We start from the raw sequence: 22,128 nt of genomic DNA, 5'->3' as shown, positions 1-22,128 counted from the left end.
TCAACTTACTCCTATGAGCTTGAGATAAAATCTCGTCCCTCACTTTACAATCTTCTGGAACTACGATACTTCCTGACAAAATAAGGTTCCATCTGTTTGGAACGCAAAGCCAGATGTGTTGTCTCCGTTAGCTAACCTTGCTAACTTTTCCACCTTCGGATCACAAAACTGAACTTCTCTGATTTTGGCATACAACATCGGTTCAGATAAAATACTCGTTACTCGAATGTGTTCCATTCCTTTCTTATGACGGAAGTGAAATCCCAGAGAACAACAATCTTGGATTACACTTGATATGAAACTTGTCTGAAGTGCAGATAATCTCACCTTGCGACTAAGAGCATCAGCTGTAATATTCGATTATCCTGGATGATACTTGATTTCGCAATCATAATCCTTTAACAAATCCATCCATCTTCTTTGGCGCATATTCAACTCTGCTTGAGTGAAGATATACTTCAAACTCTTGTGATCTGTAAAGATCTCAAATCTCTCTCCATAGAGATAATGTCACCAAATCTTTAAAGCAAACACAATCGCTGCCAATTCCAGATCATGAACTGGATAATTCTCTTCATGCTTCTTCAACTGTCTGGATGCATATGCAATCACATGACCATTCTGGGTTAAATCGCACCCAAGTCCTTGAAGTGATGCGTCAGTGTACACAATGTACCCTCCTGATCCAGATGGCAGAGCTAAAACTGGTGCAGTTGTCAAACGTTGACGCAGTTCATTGAAACTATTTTCACAATCATGAGTCCATTCGAACTGCACATTATTACAGGTCAGTTGAGTCAATGGTTTGGCAATCTGAGAAAATCCTGAAATGAATCTCCGTTAATAACCTGCCAAACCTAGAAAACTTCTTATCTCTTGAGCTGATTCCGGTCGTGCCCAACTCAACACTGCTTCGATCTTGCTAGGATCCACTGATATCCCATCTTTGGATATAACATGTCCCAAGAAGACAACTCTGTCGAGCCAAAACTCGCACTTGTTCAACTTAGCATACATTTGGTGATTCCTTAAGGTTAGCAACACAATCCTTAAATGTTGTGCATGCTCTTCAAGGCTACGAGAGTATACCAGTATGTCATCAATAAAGACAATGACAAACTTGTCAAGATACTACTGGAATACTCGGTTCATCAAATCCATAAATACTGCTGGAGCATTCGTCAAACCAAACGGCATCACTAGAAACTCGTAATGCCCATACCTTGTTCGAAATGCAGTCTTAGGGATATCACGTTGATGAACTAGAAGTTGATGATATCCAGACCGTAAATCGATCTTCGAGTACACTGAAGTCCCTTACAGTTGATCAAACAAATCATCAATCCGTGGTAACGGATATTTATTCTTGACTGTTACTCGGTTCAACTGCCGATAATCTATGCAAAACCGCATAGACCCATCCTTTTTTTAAACGAACAACACTGGTGCTCCCCAGGGAGACACACTGGGTCTAATGTACCCTTTGTCAAGAAGATCTTGTAACTGTTGTTTCAACTTTTTCATCTCTGTTGGTGCCAATCTATAAGGCGCTCTGGAGATAGGTGCGGTTCCTGGTACCAACTCTATCTTCGCTTCCACTTCCCTCTCTGGAGGAAATCCAGGAATTTCATCGGGAAAAACATCAGGAAATTCATCGACAACTGGAATGTTCTTCACGTCGATTACATCCTTTGATACGTCAACAGCATAAATGAGGTATCCTTCTCCTCCTTTTGCTAAAGCTCGTTGTGCCTTTACAGCAGACACTACTGGCATTGGAGGTCGAGCTCCCTCACCAAAGAAGAACCAATTCTCGTCTCCTTCTGGACGAAACTGAACGAGACCTTGATAACAATCCACCGTCGCTCTATACTTAGTCAATGGGTCGATTCCCATAATACAATCGAAATCTTCCATAGCCAATATCATCAAATTGGCAGACAAGTAAATTCCCTCGAACTCTAGCAAACAGTCTACTACAAGTCGCTTAGCTAAAAACTCTTGTCCCATCGGTGTAGACACCGACAACAAACATCTAATGACACGTAGGGTAGTTTATGCTTCTTAACAAACGTTGATGCTATGAATGAATGCGATGCCCCAGTGTCAATCAATAAATATGCAGGAATACCACATAAAAGAAAATTACCTGCAATGACTCTCTCGTTATGCTCCTCATCTTGCTCTTGGTTTAAGGCAAACACTTGCCCCTGAACTCGTGGGCGTTGCTGAGATCCTTGTGACATTCCTCCACGACGAGAACCTTGAGCAGGAAAACCTTTCTGTTGAACAGTGGCCTCAGACTGTTTTCCACTATAAGACCCTGTCATAGAACCTCCGCCTCCACTCTGATTCTCCAAATTAGGGCAATCCCTCTTCATGTGACAAAAACCACCACAATTGAAACATGCACCTGTTGCTCTTCGACAATTCTCCGTCGGGTGATTGCCTCCGCAGTGGCCACATTGCATCTTTTTCCTACCAAAGTTGTGTACACCTCTAGAACCGGAAGAAGAAGAAGATGGAGACTTCTTGAAAGACTGACCCCTTGGTCCCAACGAACTAGAACTTTTGCTAGCTTGCATAGCCTTCCTCCTAGCTGAAAGAGGATCGGTTACAGTGGCCGGAAACGCAACGGAAGCACAAAAATTTCGATTTTAGCATATAAAATTCGGCCACCATGAGTTTGTGTAGGAAATACAATAAAACACCAAAATGACATTCATAGTGTGTTTAGAAATAGTTACCTATCAATCTCTTAAGGTTGATGATGGCTCCAACCAAGTTGTAAACAACTTGGCTCTTGAATGGAATGAAGATCTACAAGCTTCCTTGGACTCCTTTTCTTTCCTTCAAATTAGGCCCACCACTTGCAAACTAGAACCCCTCTTATTTTGCACTAGAAAAATAAAAGGATTTTTCAATGAGAAGTATTTTTCTTCCACAACACTTGAAGAGAAAAATTGAGAGAAAACTTGAGAGAATATTGCTTGCAAGTTTCGGCCATTTCATGCTACAATGGGGGGAAGGGAGACTAGCCTTGGTAGTATAAAAAGTTGTTGTTGGCATGTGTGACACATGTCTTGAATATTGAGAAAGTTGTCTCCCAACTCTTCACCTCCCATGCATGCATATATTATATGGTTTTTTTTTTTTAACAAATTAAAAGCATGGACTAAATTTAATTATCTCAAACATATTTGAGACTAATTAAATATTACTTGAATTTACTCAAGTCCACTAGTTAAATAATTTATTTAAATTGAGCTCTACAAGACTCAATTTGATTTAATTAATTCTACTCTTGAATTAATTTAATTATTTGGACTCTACTAGGTCCACTAGTGTTTAATTAATTCAACACTTGAATTAATTTAATTTAGTCCATAATAATGTTTATGAAAATCACAATTTTCAAATACATTATTTATTTGGCCAACTTTTAATTTAAGAACACATTCATAAATTAAAATTACATTTCTCTCATAGAAGTCATACTTCTATTTTTTCTTACGCTTATAAACTCATTTATAAGCCGTTCAACACATTGAACTATTTTAACTTCTCAACGGGATCTAGAAAGCTAGCACTTGAGTGGCCCTCAATGGTTCATTGATACAACTAGCCGTGGGTTCACATCTCCATGTGATTCGAACTAAACTTGTCCTTATATGAGCATACCCCAATTGCTCCATTCTTACTTATCAACTCCTTGATAATAAGAACGTCAGAACTCAAGTCTGATAATACCCAACCAATCATGTTAAACGCCAAGCAGCATCGCTTACATGATTCCCTAGGTATCAAATGATAGTGCCTGCAAGAACCATTCAATTATGGTTAGCGTACAGTACGGTCCCTTCAACTCATATATCCCGACCGATTCGACAACCATTGGTTTATCGAGAGTTGTCAATGAATCGATACTATGTGTCATGCCGTAGTTGCATCAATGGTGTAATCTATGAAACCCCTTTCATAATTACCACCATACTCTGATCAGAGATTTCAACCTACACATACATGAGAACACATAGGATATCCATACCCGAAGGTAAGCAGTGAATCCCCGACTACAATGCATCGACTCCTATATGTTTCGACAGAATACCCAACCTTGCCACCTGATGACCTCATGAGAGTCGGTAAACAAGTCAAAGTGTAATTCTAGCACATAGAGTTTCAATGTTGTCCCGGGTCATAAGGACTAATGGTGTACAACCATAAACCAGGACTTTTCCACTCGATAAGTGAGAACCACTTGGAAAGTCCTTTTATGGAGGGTTGTTCAGTGCACTCTCTACAAGGAGCACCTATCTGCATGTTCGGACATCACAATGTCCCCTACCAATGAAACATGGTACTCACATCGCAGATACTAGTCTCTAACTCGAGCGGCCTATATCTTTCTTAATGGCGGCTGAATCGACTAGGAACCGTTTAGAATATACAGTATTGCAAATACGAGTTTCATGATACTCATCATATGAGCATCTCATATTCTTTCTACTATTTGTATATTCAAGGGCTTTATCTATGCAACTAGCATGGGTATACAGATAAAGAAGTGCCAAAACGATAAATTCAAATATTATTAAAATAAAGACTGTTTATACATAGAGTTTAATCATGAACCCTCGGCCAACACTTGGCTCGACGGGCACCTACTCTAACAATCTCCCACTTGCACTAGAGCCAAATACCCATATGATTCAAACCCATTGATTCGCGATGCTTCTCGAATACTGCTCCAGGTAAAGGCTTAGTAAGCGGATCAGCAACATTATCTGCGGAGCCGACTTTGTCAATCGTGACATCTCCTCTTTCCACGAACTCTCTGAGGATGTGGTACTTTCTCAATACGTGTTTGGACTTCTGATGAGACCTTGGCTCCTTTTCTTGAGCAATGGCTCCCGTGTTGTCACAAAACACCGGGACAGGAGCAACTCCATTAGGAATGACGCCCAACTCTTGGACGAAATTCCTTATCCAAACTACCTCCTTTGCTGCAGCTGATGCAGCAATATATTCTGCCTCAGTGGTGGAATCCGCAGTGCTGTCTTGCTTGGAACTCTTCCAAGAGACATCAGCGCCATTGAGCATGAATATGAATCCAGAGGTTGACTTCGAGTCATCAATATCGCTTTGGAAGCTAGAGTCGGTATAGCCTTCCAATTTCAGTTCTCCACCCCCATAGACCAAGAACAATTTATTGGTCCTTCTCAAATACTTGAGGATGTCTTTCACAGCTTTCCAGTGTGGAAGACCAGAGTTGGATTGATATCAACTCACTACACTTAGTGCAAAGGCCACGTCAGGACGTGTAGATATCATCCCATACAAGATGCTACAAATCGCAGATGCATAAGGAATGCTGGTCATCGCCGCTATCTCTGCATCAGTCTTGGGAGACATAGACTTGGATAGGGACACGCCATGACACATTGGTAGATGTCGTCTCTTGGACTCATCCATCGAGAACCGCATCACGATGGTATCAATGTATGTGGACTGGGTGAGACCAAGCAATCTTTTTGATCTATCTCTATAGATCTGTATTCCTAATACAGAAGATGCTTCACCAAAGTCCTGCATCGAGAACTTACTCGCTAACCATATCTTAGTTGATTGCAACATTCCTACATCATTCCCAATGAGTAGAATGTCATCAACATACAACACTAGGAATGTCACAGCACTCCCACTAACCTTCTTATACACACATGGTTCCTCAGGATTCTTAGCAAAACCAAACTCTTTGATTGTACTATCGAATCTGAGGTTCCAACTCCTACATGCCTGCTTTAGACCATAAATAGATCTTTGAAGTTTGCATACCATATGCTCACTTCCGATAGATGTAAACCCTTCGGGTTGAGACATGTAAATCTCTTCCTTAATATCCCCATTAAGAAAGGCTGTCTTAACATCCATCTGCCATATCTCATAGTCATACCATACAGCTATGGCTAGCAAAATCCTTATGGACTTGAACATTGCGACTGGGGAAAATGTTTTCTCAAAGTCAACTCCTTGTCTTTGAGTATATCATTTTGCCACCAATCGCGCCTTGAAGGTCAATACCTTCCCATCCGCCCCAAGTTTCCTCTTGTAAATCCATTTACACCCTATGGGAACAGTTCCCTCAGGTGGATCCACAAGATTCCACACTTGGTTCGAATGCATGGAATTCATCTCAGATTCCATTGCTTCAAGCCACTTGGATGAATCGGCATCAGATAACGCTTCCTTGAAGGTCCTTGGATCACATTTAAGGTTAGGCTCATCATGGCCCTTTTCAAGAAGCAGACCATACCTCATAGGTGGTCTCGAGACTCTCTCGGATCTTCTAGGAGCTTGTATCTCCTCCATTGGCTCTTCGGGTGTGGGTTCTACAATTGTGGGTGTCTCTCGAACTTCTTCGATTTCTATCATCTCTCCTTTTCTATTCAATAGAAATTCCCTTTCCAAAAAAGTTGCATTCCTAGAAACAAACACCTTTGTTTCTTGGGGATAATAGAAATAATATCCAGCTGAATTCCTTGGATATCCCACAAAGTAACATAAAATGGATCGACAGTCCAATTTATCTCCCACTACCTGCTTCACATAAGCAGGTCACCCCCATATTCTAAAATAGGAATATTTGGGTGGCTTACCCATCCATATCTCATATGGTGTCTTATCAACTGCTTTTGTATGGACATTGTTCAACAACAGTGCCGCTGTCTCAAGCGCATATCCCCAAAAGGATGGCGGCAACTCCGTGAACCCCATCATAGACCGAACCATGTCCATCAAAGTCCGGTTACGACGCTCCGAAACACCATTCAACTGTGGTGTAGCGGGCAGAGTCCACTGCGAGAGAATCCCATTCTCCCTTAGATACTCTTGGAACTCGGCACTCAAGTACTCGCCACCTCGATCCGATCGAAGTGTCTTGATGCTTCGTCCCAACTGATTCTCTACTTCACTTCTGAATTCTTTGAACCTTTCAAAAGCTTCAGATTTGTATTTCATCAAATACACATACCCATACCTTGAGAAATCATCGGTAAAGGTGATGAAGTAGGCATGTCCATGCTTAGTGGTGATGCTAAGCGGACCGCACACATCGGTCTGGATCAAATCCAATAACCCTTTGGCTCGCTCCTCATGGCCCTTAAAGGGAATTTTGGTCATCTTTCCTTTTAGACAGGATTCACAAGTCGTGAGAGCATTAATATCAGACATATCAAACATGCCAACTCCCACTAGCTTGTTCATCCTTCTTAAGGAAATATGTCCTAATCGAGCATGTCATAATTGTGCCGAATTTAGAGTATCTTGTTTTCTCTTGTTTGTTGTTGTTATCGCTTGGACATTGTTTAGTGGAATATCTTTCAATTTTAAGTTATAGAGATCGTTTTCAAGTTCCCCGGTACCAACTAAACATTCATTCTTGTAAATGTTGCAAACACCTTTGCTAAATAAACAAGAAAATCCATCTTTGTCCAACATAGAAATGGAAATAATGTTTTTCACCAAGTCGGGTACAAACAAAACATCTCTCAAAATTAACTTAAAATCATTGTTCAAAAGCAAGTAAACATCTCCTACGGCCTTGGCAGCAACCCTTGCTCCATTGCCCATCCTCAAAAAGGTCTCACCTTTTCTAAGCCTTCTACTTCTTCCCATCACCTGCAAATCATTACAGAGATGTGAGCCACAGCCGGTATCCAATACCCAAGAAGTAGAGTTACTTGAAATGTTTACTTCAATATAGAACATACCGTTTCCAGAACTCTTCTGAGCAAGATTATCTCTGCAGTTACGCCTCCAATGTCCAGGCTTCTTGCAGTAATGACAAACGTCGACAGTCTTGTTAGCCTTCACTGGTGTGGCTACCACAACGGGACTCGGAGCTTGCCTCTTCGAGGGCACATTCTTCTTGGGACGTTGGAAAGAACGCTTCTTTCCCTTCCCACGTGGATCGGTCTTCGTACCAGATGAAGAACCCACATAAAGAACCGACTTCTCTTTCTTGATAGTGGACTCAAAAGTCACAAGCATATTCACCAGCTCCTCAAGGGTCGGCTCCATCTTGTTCATATTGAAATTCACCACAAAAGGATCAAACGAGCTAGGCAGGGACAACAACACGTCGGTGGTCAACTCCGAAGGCAAGATCAAATCCATGCCAACGAGTTTGTCCACGAGCCCAATCAACTTTAGGCCATGCTCATGGACCGAGGCCCCATCTCTCATGCGTAAAGTGATGAGCTCCTTGACTGTGGCATGCCTAAGAGGCCGAGTCTGCTCACCAAAGTGCTCCTTGAGGTGCATATGAATGTCAGCAGCATTCTTTGCATCCTCGAAACGCCTCTGCAGCTCATCGTTCATAGAAGCCTGCATATAACACCTAGCCTTCAAGTCATGGTCACACCAATCCTTGTAGGTCTGCAATTCCTCAGGAGTGCAGCTAGTCGGAGCCTCAGCAGGGGGCGACTCAGTCAGTGTATATGCAATTTTCTCCGAGTTCAAGACGATCTTTAGATTTCTTAGCCAAGTGATACAGTTAGGTCCGGTTAGAACGTGTTTTTCGAGTATGGCAGAAAGTGGATTGCGAATTGAAGACATTGTCAAATTTTGTACTGAAAAGTAAAACAGATAAATGTTAATGACTATTTTAAAATATTTAATAAGATATAAAGTATGGACTTTAACTTTATAAATATTTACTCCCACTGTTTTGACATCTTTCACTACCCTCTAGTGAAAACGGGAAACTCCTTTCCTCAGTAGGTACGTAAGGTCCAATTAGAAAAATATGATCCCGAATAATATCAGCCAATCACAATTCCTAAAAGGTAGTTTCCAATTGCATCACAATGCAACCCTTAACGTAAATTTTTGTCTCACGTTTGATTAGGACCCAATATTGACGTCGTTCATCTTTACGTGTCAAGCCTTACCCATCGATGTTGAACCTAGATGGACGGTCGCCATGAGTTCCCTCAATTATCTGTGCCGAAGTCATGGGAGTTCCACGTAGTTCACATCACCATGTCAAATGGATGTCACAGCTTTCCGGTACTAAGGGCCCCCCAATAATATGAGCCGAGCCCCGAGTACGGGTAGCGATTCGTCATGCACCCATTTTTCGATGGAAGACATGGAAATTATAAACAAATTTATAATTCCCCTTTTCGGACTTGATATTAATTTTGAATTTAATTCAAAACGAGGGTTTTTAATTTTGAAAGGTCTCATCATTAATTATATTTTAAAAGCTCGCCATGTTTGATCGTATGTTTGCCAGATTCATGCAACTTTGTTATTATCATAATAATAACGCACATACTCATTATTTATAACATATCATGCATATATTATAAACAGTAAACAAACAAGGATGATCAATCACCTCAATACTAACGGACCGTGTGAGCTAAACACGGGCCTATGTCCAATCCTAGGGAAATGCACGGGATGCAAATGCAACTATTACATAAGCTTCCAATATTTACATGTCTTCGATCTTCATAATCATCATGGCCACCATCTTCCAATCTTGATCATCCACTATACTAATATTTACAAATAAATATCCATGGCAAATAGGGATACATCTCATGGGGTGGGAACGGGCTATAAACCAAGCCCACTTTATAAATTGATAATTATTACAATCATTCAACACAAAATATCCTAGCATACACCTAACAAATTGGGTTTTGGCTTTTGATCATCCTTCATGCATAATATCACATATCATACACCATCAATTAATTATCACAATAATTAATTGATCCAATATTATATATCTTGATCCGATCACTAACCGCCACGATTATAAACTAAATTAACAAAGTGTACAAACACGTTTGTCTACTTTCCAATTAATTTATTTATAACCGAATTTCTTGTAAATCACCATTTACTATAAATATTTAAAGTCCAACTTAAAATATTTATTTCATGAGAAAATGTTTGCAACTTTTGTAATTTTAAACTTAAGGGCCCAAAAAATTCATTTTTCACCGAAAACGTTTTGGCCCATTTAAAATTCACAAATATGTTAGCCATCCAATGGCCCAAAAACTCAAGGCCCATGACACTTTGATAATCCAAAACACTTTTGGAAAACCCTAGTCGTCATCGCCGTCGCCGGAGCTCCGTCGCCGGATTCCGGTAACAAAATTTATTTATTTATTTTTTATTAAAAGTAGGGGGTTGTTCGGGCAGCCCCTCGGGCTGCCCTTGTTGCCCGAAACGGGCAGCCTCTCGGGCAGCCCGAGCTGCCCGAAATTCCCCATTGTCATGCCTTGATTTTGTTGCAAATTTCATTCTCTTGCGGTTAGAAATCAATCTCAATATAATATCTTGTATTTGCTACACAAAATCGTAACCATAGCTCGGATACCACTTGAAAGAGGATCGGTTACGGTGGCCGGAAACGCAACGGAAGCACAAAAATTTTCGATTTTAGCATATAAAATTCGGCCACCATGAGTTTGTGTAGGAAATACAATAAAACACCAAAATGACATTCATAGTGTGTTTAGAAATAGTTACCTATCAACCTCTTAATGTTGATGATGGCTCCAACCAAGTTGTAAACAACTTGGCTCTTGAATGGAATGAAGATCTACAAGCTTCCTTGGACTCCTTTTCTTTCCTTCAAATTAGGCCCACCACTTGCAAACTAGAACCCCTCTTATTTTGCACTAGAAAAATAAAAGGATTTTTCAAGGACAAGTATTTTTCTTGTCACGCCCCGAGCCCGGGCCCGCGGCTGTGTAACTGCACAATGAGCCCCTATAGCAACTACTTCGTATTCGTCCTCGCTTTTACGAAAATGATTAACCCAAGTTGCTATAGAAGTCCACTGTAAGCCATTATAAACTCATTTTAAATCTTGATTTTTTTCGATGTGGGACAAGGGTATCACAATCACCCCTCCTTCAGAACGCGACGTCCTCGTCGCGACTGACCCCTCGATCCACCAGCACCGAGAATCTAGATGTGGCTCCTACAGGTTCAAGAGGTGGCTCCCGTCATGTAGCACTTTGCCCCGCAGGTTCAAGAGGTGGCTCCCATGCACGTAGCACTTTGCCCTGCATAGCACTTATTTCCCAGTGTTCCATGCCGGTGACCGGCTCTGATACCATTCTGTCGCGCCCCGAGCCCGGGCCGGCGACTGCGTAACTGCACAATGAGCCCCTATAGCAACTACTTCGTATTCGTCCTCGCTTTTACGAAAATGATTAACCCAAGTTGCTATAGAAGTCCATTGTAAGCCATTATAAACTCATTTTAAATCTTGATTTTTTTCGATGTGGGACAAGGGTATCACAATGCCCACTAGTGCTTGATTAGGATTTAGTTAATATATTAAAAATATTTTTGTTAAAATAAGATTGTGAATTTAATAGCCGGGTTGCCTAAAAGCTCGTATTTTAGTTGAAAAACCAACACCGATAAAATTTACGTCCCGGCGTATAAAATCACCTCAAAGCCCTTTATTTTTAAAAATACTTAAAAAGCATCGACCATATTTTAAATAATTTAAAATAATTATTTAATACAAAGATTTTACATTTTTCAGCCCTCAGTCTCCGTTCCTCGATTGCAACTCGAATAACCTTTTAAAAATACATTTTAATGCAACAATGTAGAAAAATATATTTTAAACATCTAAACATGCACAACATAATTAATTAATGCAATTAAAACATTTAATCAAAATACAAGAAAATTTAATAATTGCATGCATGTGGTTTACGTGGACCTTAAAATTTTCGGGGCGTTACATTTCTTCCTCAACACTTGAAGAGAAAAATTGAGAGAAAACTTGAGAGAATATTGCTTGCAAGTTTCGGCCATTTCATGCTACAATGGGGGGAAGGGAGACTAGCCTTGGTAGTGTAAAAAGTTGTTGTTGGCATGTGTGACACATGTCTTGAATATTGAGAAAGTTGTCTCCCAACTCTTCACATCCCATGCATGCATATATTATATGGTTTTTTTTTTAACAAATTAAAAGCATGGACTAAATTTAATTATCTCAAACATATTTGAGACTAATTAAATATTACTTGAATTTACTCAAGTCCACTATTTAAATAATTTATTTAAATTGAGCTCTACAAGACTCAATTTGATTTAATTAATTCAACTCTTGAATTAATTTAATTATTTGGACTCTACTAGGTCCACTAGTGTTTAATTAATTCAACACTTGAATTAATTTAATTTAGTCCATAATAATGTTTATGAAAATCACAATTTTCAAATACATTATTTATTTGGCCAACTTTTAATTTAAGAACACATTCATAAATTAAAATTACATTTCTCTCATAGAAGTCATACTTCTACTTTTCCTTACGCTTATAAACTCATTTATAAGCCGTTCAACACATTGAAATATTTTAACTTCTCAACGGGATCTAGAAAGCTAGCACTTGTGTGGCCTTCAATGGTTCATTGATACAACTAGCCGTGGGTTCACATCTCCATGTGATTCGGACTAAACATGTCCTTATATGAGCATACCCCAATTGCTCCATTCTTACTTATCAACTCCTTGATAATAAGAACGTCAGAACTCAAGTCTGATAATACTCAACCAATCATGTTAAACGCCTAGCAGCATCGCTTACATGATTCCCTAGGTATCAAATGATAGTGCCTGCAAGAACCATTCAATTATGGTTAGCGTACAGTACGGTCCCTTCAACTCATATATCCCGACCGATTCGACAACCATTGGTTTATCGAGAGTTGTCAATGAATCGATACTATGTTTCTATCGTAGTTGCATCGATGGTGTAATCTATGAAACTCCTTTCATAATTACCACCATAATCTGATCAGAGATTTCAACCTACACATACATGAGAACACATAGGATATCCATACCCGAAGGTAAGCGGTGAATCCCCGACTTCAATGCATCGACTCCTATATGTTTCGACAGAACACCCAACCTTGCCACCTGATGACCCCATGAGAGTCGGTAAACAAGTTAAAGTGTAATTCTAGCACATAGAGTCTCAATGTTATCTCGGGTCATAAGGACTAATGGTGTACAACCATAAACCAGGACTTTTCCACTCGATAAGTGAGAACCACTTGGAAAGTCCTTATATGGAGGGTTGTTCAGTGCACTCTCTACAAGGAGCACCTATCTGCATGTTCGGACATCACAATGTCCCCTACCAATGAAACATGTTACTCACATCGCAGATACTAGTCTCTAACTCGAGCGGCCTATATCCTTCTTAATGGCGGCTGAATCGACTAGGAACCGTTTAGAATATACAGTATTTCAAATACGAGTTTCATGATACTCATCATATGAGCATCTCATATTCTTTCTACTATTTGTATATTCAAGGACTTTATCTATGAAACTAGCATGGGTATACAGATAAAGAAGTGCCAAAACGATAAATTCAAATATTATTAAAACAAAGACTGTTTATACATAGAGTTTAATCATGAACCCTCGGCCAACACTTGGCTCGACGGGCACCTACTCTAACACTAGCAATACTGATCTCGGCTTGACGACAATGATTCACTAATCCTTCGTACGAAGTAGGATCATCACAGACAGAAACCCGATCAAAAATCTCCTGGTTCAAACCATTCAAAAAGTGAGAATATTTTGCTGCAGAATTCTCACTGATGTGAGGAGCGTACGACAACAGATCTGTAAAACGCTTATGATAATCCTCAATGTTCGAATCTCCTTGCTTAATGGTCAACAGTTCCATCTCCTTCGCCTGGCGAAGAGCTGGCGGTAAGTGATGATTGATGAAGGCCTGACGGAAATGTTCCCAACGAATCCGCCCATGCTGCTGAACTAGAATGACAGAAACAGGTTTCCACCATTTCCGAGCTTTTCCTTGGATCATGAAATCAGCTACCTCCATCTTCTCATCCTCGTCATAGTGCAACACTCGAAAACACTGCTCCATGATATCAACCCAAGCTTCAGCAACATCAGCATTCTCATCTCCGGTCAACGGTGGAGGTCCAATCTTCATGAAATCCATAATGTTGACACGGTTCCAACGTCTCCTTTCATCATGATCTCGGTGACGCCTTCCGTCACGATCTCTACGACGATGTTCTCGGCCAGCCTCATCGTCGCCATAACGGCCATGTCCCACACTACTTGACTGCTTCCATCTCCTGACATCTGAAAGGAAACTAAAATCAACTTCTAAATCCTCAAAACAGATTTACTAATGTCCCAAAAATCTTGCATGCTCTGATACCACCAAATGTAGCTCCCTTACCCGAGCCACTACTAAACAAACTAATAAACATGCAACATTAAACTTAATACCAACAGTTAAACAGCGGAAACCAAATACTTAATCATCTTACAACCCAAACGAAAACAGAGCAATAACATCAGTCTTAAACATTATTACAGCCATAACATAATTCTGAACGAGAAAACGATAAACCACAGAAAACCTCCACTGGATCACCACCGAAAACCCAACTGCTCTAGCCACTGCCCTGGTTGTCCGAACCGTCCAACCTAAGACCTGCCCCGTGGAATGGGGTGCCCAAGATGAAAACAAGGACGTGAGCGACAATCGCCAAATACGAGAATGTACGAGTATACAAACTGATATGATGCATGAAAAATGCAATGTGCTCGGATATCAAGGATCAAGTCAAGAATCTCATGCTCAGTCTAGAGGCGCCTGAGTGTGTAGTCTCTGATCTGCCCTAGGCATGTTTTGGCTCCCACACTCATCATCAAGACGTGGACCTGCAATGTCCAGGTCATCAGAGCCCACGGGTCCCGTCGGACACTGTAGCTCTCGATGCCCTATCATCCACAATACATAATAGGGCTGAGCGGCCCCAACAAACGAGGTATATCTCAAAAGATATCAGGCTCAACATGATATGTCATGCATAATATGCCAAAGCAGTAAAACATGTATCATGCAACAGATAAATATACAGCATATAAGTGTGTATACTACGCTTGGATATCTCAGTCTGTAACGTCCTGAGAATTTCAAGGGTCACGTAAACCACATGCACGTAAGTTATTAAATTTCTTTGGTATTTTATTAAATTCTTTTAAAGCATAAAATGCATATTTATTTTATTAATTAGTGTTTAATTATTTTTATACATTTTATGCATTACTATTGCATGATAGAATTTATTTCACGAAATTTTAAAGGAATATGCATTAAAGATTTTTAAGTTTCATTTCGCACTCGAGCGAGGATCGGAGACCGGAGAATTTTCAGGAAAATTATTTTAATTACATGATTTGTTTTTAAATATTAATTTAAGATGTTTTAAAGGTATTTTTCAAGAAATAGATTTTTATTGGGCATTTTTACTCGCAAGATTTTAATTTTTACCGGTACGCAAATTTTAGCGAATCGGGGAAATTTTTGAGGGTTCGGCTAATATTTTCAAAATCTTTCCAACACGAAATATTTTTCGGAAGTGTGTTTGGATTTAATGGATCTACTTTTAAACTTATTGGGCTTAATTATCTTTTTAAACTTTTAATTATCAAATTATGATCCATTATCTATTAGTTTATTATATAATTAACACCTAAACACTTCTCAACCTAAACCCAATAATTGTCCAGCCAACACTTCACTCTCACCAACCGACACCCTCTTCATTCCTATTTAATATCTCTCGGTTCTATCCATTTCCATCCTCCTCAGCTGAAGTTCCATCGGCCAAGCTTCATTCTTGAAGAGAAAAATTGTCTTTGGCGCTCGTTCTTCGATTCCATCGCTTCTACATAATTTAAGGCACGCATTGTATCATTATTTCTGCATCATTCACGTCATATATGTGCTGTCATGTGTGTTATGTTTATGCATTTTTCGGTATTGGCATGACAAAGCTTTTATGCTCTTGATTTGACACGAAAACTGTATGTTGTTGCATACATCTCACGTTTTTATTACTATGGTGCAAGGGGCTGCGTGTTTGGTTGTTTAGGGACAGAATATGTTGGGATTTATGCTGTCAAGAGGCTGGTGGTATGTAGGAGCTGCCATCGGGGAGGAACCGTGCGCTTGTCTCGAATTTTCACTTTGGGGTTGGTGATGTCGAGAGGTTAGAGGTAGACGGTGGTGCAAGGGCTGCTCCCAAGCCTCGTACCAGACCCTGGTGGGCCTGAGTCGTGGCCTTGAATGGCCCGAACACTGCTGGGCGTGGTGTGGTAGCCGATCGAGTGAGCTTGGTGAAGGTGTGTCTCGGGTGGGCTCGTTTTAGCGTTTCTTGAGTGGCTGCACTTCATGGCTTGCATGGGGCTGTAGCCGAGAGTTCTTTGTGTCCAGGAAGGTGTCGAAGTGGGATAGGAGAAGTTGAATTGTGGCTGGATCAATTGGGCGTAGCTGGAGAGTAAGAATGGGACCTTAATGTTAAGAAATGGGGAACATGTGCTAGTGTATGATAATGATAAATGGGGGTGGACCGAGAGCTTCATTCATTTGCTGGACCAGAGGCCTTGGGTTTAAGGGTCTGAGATTAAGATTGTAGGACCATTATAATGTTTTCAAGGTATGGTAAAAAGTTGGGAAAGATTTGATTAAGTTTCGAATTGATTCGGGTTAAAATCGGGACTCCGGTTCAAGTTTTAGAACAAATTGGTTAAGTTGTGAATTTGGCTCGAGTTTACGTCTAGGAATGCTTATAAATATGTTTTGGGATATTTTTAGGAGTTTGGTAAGCTTCGGATCAAAATAATGAGTTTTGGATTTATCCGGGATTTAGTCGCCTCACGAAAGGTTAATTAAAGAATTAATTGAAACGCATAGATTTAAGCTTAATAAAATTATGGGAAATTATATTTAAGCTCAAATAATTATTAGAAGTCTAAGTTTTTAATTTGGGAATTTTATCCTAAGGTTTGCTTTAATTCGGGATTAAAACGCATTAATATGTTATAGTTAAAGATTTATTTAAAAGTCATCGATTTAAGCCAAATAAAAATATGAGAAAATTCGTGTAGGCTTAAATAATTATTTGGGACATGTTAGAGTCAAATGAATTAAGAAAATGTCAAAAACGTGAAATTTTACGTCTAGGGGCAAAACGGTAATTTTTGGGTTTCCAGGGGCAAAATAGTCATTTTGCACTCGGGTAAGATTTTGGTCCTAGCAGCGCCCTGAGCACATTTTATCATGTTTTAAATGTTTATGCATCATGATCATGATTTTTAAGATTTTATGAAAATATACGTTGCATGCTTGGTTTAAAGGGAAAAATTACGTATATGCATTTTTTTATTAAGTGGTGAATATGATGATGTTTTTGAAGGATGGGAGTTGGTTGTGACTGACGATGTATATGTATACGATGATATGATTGGAGATATCGTGAGGGAAAAGGCCCCAGAGGGAGCCCGTTTACGGGAGAAGGCCCCAGAGGGAGCCCGACGATCGTATTTCCATTGGCATGATATGATGATATGATAGGCCAAGGCCCAGTTGACGGGTGAGAGTGTCGCTGGTGTCCCGCCGCCCAGTACTGTGGTTATACGTAGATGGATCCATCGATAGAGCTGATACGATAGAGCTGATACGAAAGTCACAACTAATTAACTGAATTCAATTAAAAAAAAAAAAAAATGTTTACGTATATGATGACATGAGATGACATGTTTTGACACGATGAGCTGTTTTGACACGTATATGATGATATGAGATAACATGATATGAGATGACATGTTTTGACACGATATGATTTTACACGACACGTATACGCATATGATGACATGAAATGACATGTTTTTAAGACGATACGATTTTACACGACACGTTTACATTATGTTTTTAAGTTCTTTAAAGGTATGTTGGCATTAAGCTTTTTAAGTTCATGAAAGATATGTTGAGTATGATATTTTTCACCGTTATGTGCCTGTATATGTACTTGTTATTCCTGGTACAGGCGTGTTGAGTCTTTAGACTCACTAGGCGTGTGTGATGCAGGTGAGCTTCATGATGAGGAGACTTGAGGTGCCGAACTCTGAGTAGGTAGAACTGGTGCGGTGACATGACCCGAGGACCACATGTTTTCCGCATTACGATTTATGAGAACGAGATGAGATAATATTTTAATATGTTGATGATTTTAAGATTTTATTTGTTTATGGCTATTTTAAACTGCGATATTTTTATGTTAAAATAAATATGATTATTTTAAAAGATGAGTGACGACGCTATTTTTATGGTCGAATATTTAAGATCATTTTTAAATGTTATTTCGAAAATGCGAGCTTTAATTTAAAAAAAAAATATTCCGCATTTTTAATTTAAAAAATGAGCGAGACGTTACACAGTCAGTACATCACGTACCTCACTAAAACAATCTGACAAAAAGCTCTGAACCTAGACAATACCAACATAAAGAAATCACTAACAAACCAGATCAAACATGCTACAAAGATCTCCCTAATGATCCTTAAATCACTATCTAAGGATTTAGGATTATACCTGCGTCCGTCGTTAGCCCGTTGATGATGTCTCGATCTCAGTTCACCGACCCTCCTCGAGTCGACACTAGCTCCGAAACTTCCCGACACCAAAGTGCCCTAGAAACTGGCTAGAAAACCTAAGGTACAACTAGAACTCTCTCTGAAGAATGCGGTGAAGGAAACAAAAGAATCGGCTTCCATTTATAGGCTGCATCCGCACTATTCCAGAAAATCCGAACCAATCTTATCTGCCACGTGTCAGAATCTCATTGGTCTAGTTGGATTTCTCGAGATACTGTAATCCGAAGTAGGTCGGGTTATCCATTTAAAATTCGGTGGATACCAACAGCTTAATCTCGAATTATCAATTCCTTAATAATACTTAATTAACAACTCATTAATTATGTCTTAATTAATACTTCATTCAAAATAGGAATTCAGGTCATTACAACAATCCTGCGATACCGGTGATACCAAACCAGTATCTACTAATTCCAATAATTTACAATCAACCACCGTACAAATCTGACATCAATTCTAGTCAATCTCATTCTGAAAATCATAACAATTCCATATTCAGTCCGTTTCTTAATCTGACTTCGATTCTATGCTGTCTAACATGTCAAGAACAACATATATGACGTGTATTCAATTCCAACAACATCATAATATGAAAACATGTCAAAACGTAATAAAACTTACGTCATGTAGTAGCCTGCGTTGATATGAACACATTACCGAAGTCGGATTTAAAATTTAACGGACGGATTTCTCACGAATCGAATTCTAAAATCAAGAATCGACTTTTTCCCCTAAGTTTTGATTTTGCTCCGATTCCTCGATTTTCTTTCATATGTATATATATTTATATATACCGTGCATGCTTTCCCAAAACGTGGCTGATGTCTTTGTGCTGCACGTCTCGCTCATATGCGCAACCCATCTCGGCGCATATGCGCGAGACATAATGTCTCGGCACGTGTCTACACGGTGGCTAGCGCATATCCGCGACACATCTTGGCGCATATGCACGAGGCTTCTGCTCATGCTTGCCAACTCTCCGCCCTGCCAGGCCACGCATATGCGCAAGAGCTTCGTCCTCGCCCATACATATTTTTATGCTGAATTTAAACCGTGTCCCGATTAATCATGTCAAATTATAAATCAATAATTACAGATTATTAGGATCAAATTCTGGGGCATTACAATTACATAAGCTTCAAATATTTTACATGTCTTCGATCTTCAAAACTCTTTCTGAGGATCGGGCCCACCGTCTTCAAATCTTGATCTCCCACTAATTTTAATATTTACATAAAATATCTATGGCACATTGGGATACAAATTTAGGGTGTGGGAATGGACCATAAACAAGGTCCATTTTTAATTATCAAATAATCAAAAATACACGTAAAATATCTTGACATATACCTAGCACATTGGTTGTAATGCCCGAGAATTAATCACTGTCAATCAAAGATTATTGACTTATAATTTAACGTGATTATTGAAGGGCCAATTGAGACATGATTTAAGATAATGTGCGGCCATTTATTCTGAATTTTAGAATGTGTTGCCGAAGCAACACCGCACCCGCGCTCAGGAAGACACCGCACCCGCGGTGCATGGACAGAAAGTTGGGGCAAATTCCAGTAGCCTCACCGCACCCACGGTAAGAAACAAGACTGCACCCGCGGTGCAGGACCGCACCCGCGGTGCAAACAAGACCGCACCCGCGGTCGTGGAAATTCAGAAAATGAAAATACTGCCGAGGCATGAGCGCACCCGCGGTGCTACGTGTTTTGCGAAAATTGTGACACCTCATGACATGCATTGATATATATAAACTGAAATTCATTCGAAATTCAGTAAGAAATCGAGAAAAGGTCTGAGGGAATTTGCTGAAAATCCTTACGTCTTTTGTGAGAAATCCGTCCGTCTGATTTTGAATCTGACTTCGGTACCGAGTTCCTAGAAACGTAGGCTACAACTGGACGTAAGTTTTACTACGTTTTGACATGCTTTGAAATTATGATATTCTCAGAATTGAATGGAATTCATATATGATGTTCTTGACATGTTAGACATCGTAGAATCGAAGTCAGATTGAGAAACGGACTGATTATGGAATTGTTATGAATTTTTAGGGTATATTGATTTATACCAGACAGATTTGAATTGTGATTGGATTACGGATTGTATTGAATATGGGTTATGGATTGTAACTGTGATCTGAGGTTATTGTATTAACGGGGATATTGAAATTGTACCGTTATGCCGTTGATTTTGAATTAAATCCAGATTGATCAGATTGTTATTGATTTGAAAGGTATATTGACATGAGATTATTGATATTGTCATTGCCAGACAGACTGTGAATTCAGGACTTCGACTGAGCCAGAAACCGACGAAAGAAAGGTATAAGTCAATGTGGTATTGGGAGATCGACTTGAGTCGGTTCAGACTTGAGTTTCCCTAAATCACATACTTTACTTTACTGCATTGATATTTGCATTGATTTGACTGATATACTTGTTCTCTTGAGTTATAGATAGCAGGTATTAGACGAGTAATCTTGTGACAGAAGTGCCTGATAGTGGTGGGATCGCCACGGGCACATTGCACGATGTCACAGGATAGTATAGAAATCTTGGGACGGAAGTACCTGACAGTGGCGGGATCGCTACGGGCACATTGTACGATGTCTCAAGATAGAATATTAGCGATAGAGCTATAGTCCATGACGGTTAGGTCAGGACACCGGATGTTTGGTTATATCGAGTAAATAGGATTGGAATTCTTCTATTAAGGAATTCGATATAGGAACACCATATTTGGTTATATCGAGTATTAGGATCAGAGTTCCTTCTATTACGGAATTCGATATAGGAATACCACATCTGGAAACCGGGATCCCTAGACTAGGATTGAGTCTAGTCTGAATGATAGAGTTATGAGCATTGGCGATAGTCTATGATTGTTTATGTTTCAGATTTTGATACATATATTTGTTACCTGATTACATGCTTTATATTTGTTTATATGATTGCATGTTTCGTTGATTTATACTGGGATTTATTCTCACCGGAGTTATCCGGCTGTTGTTTTGTTTGTATGTGTACATGACAACAGGTGGGGCAGGATCAGGGTCCAGGAGATGAAGAGAGAGATCGTGATTAGAATAGAGACTACAGACTTTGATTATGATGTATAATAGGGTTTGAACACTTGACATTAGTTTTTAAACCTTAGTTTAGTTTTAATGCATGCAGTACAGGACTTGTATTGTATTTTATACTGATATGTATATTAGTTGATTTCACTACGTTCCGTATTTTAAAAAAAAAAATTAGATCCTGTTTTATAATTGATTAATTAACCCCAATGATGATTAAGAACTCGATTAGCGTCCGAGTCCCCACATTGGTCATGGCTCTCAATCATCCTTTTAAAATATAATATCATATATTATATAAATTCCATAATATTACATATTATCAATAAATCGTGTATCTCATAAATTATCACTAACCACCATATTTATCTAATTAAATAAATACTTTTATTTAATTTCAAGTAATTAAACTTCTTCTAAAAAACCTTTTACCATAAATAAAATTATATGTAATTATTTATGTTGTAAGAAATTG

General features: G+C 39.3%; 1 protein-coding gene across 1 annotated transcript; it reads right to left on the bottom strand.

Moving 5' to 3' along the window:
• Window positions 1-1,428: 1,428 nt before the first annotated feature.
• Window positions 1,429-14,048, bottom strand: LOC140821477 (uncharacterized). The gene is made up of 3 exons (XM_073181971.1): window positions 13,637-14,048; window positions 2,150-2,599; window positions 1,429-1,910 (listed from the first exon to the last, which is right to left on the bottom strand). The coding sequence occupies exons 1-3, from the start codon at window positions 14,046-14,048 to the stop codon at window positions 1,429-1,431; spliced, it is 1,344 nt and encodes a 447-aa protein (XP_073038072.1).
• Between the last annotated feature and the right edge of the window lie 8,080 nt (window positions 14,049-22,128).

This window comes from Primulina eburnea, unplaced genomic scaffold (genome assembly GCF_022965805.1).
Source record: "Primulina eburnea isolate SZY01 unplaced genomic scaffold, ASM2296580v1 ctg579_ERROPOS2970300, whole genome shotgun sequence".
In the NCBI taxonomy this organism is placed as follows: Eukaryota; Viridiplantae; Streptophyta; class Magnoliopsida; order Lamiales; family Gesneriaceae; genus Primulina; species Primulina eburnea.
Note: the sequence above shows the minus strand (reverse complement) of the source record. Positions and strands in the feature narration are given on the sequence as shown.

Bases quoted from the DNA above. Each gene is read 5' to 3' on its own strand.
- LOC140821477 (XM_073181971.1), bottom strand. From the start codon at position 14,048: ATGGATTTCATGAAGATTGGACCTCCACCGTTGACCGGAGATGAGAAT. The intron at 2,600-13,636 runs GTTTGAACCAGG...ATCCTCTTTCAG, and splicing joins ATATTCTCACTTTTTGAATG to CTAGGAGGAAGGCTATGCAA. The intron at 1,911-2,149 runs GTAATTTTCTTT...TGGCTATGGAAG, and splicing joins TAACGAGAGAGTCATTGCAG to ATTTCGATTGTATTATGGGA.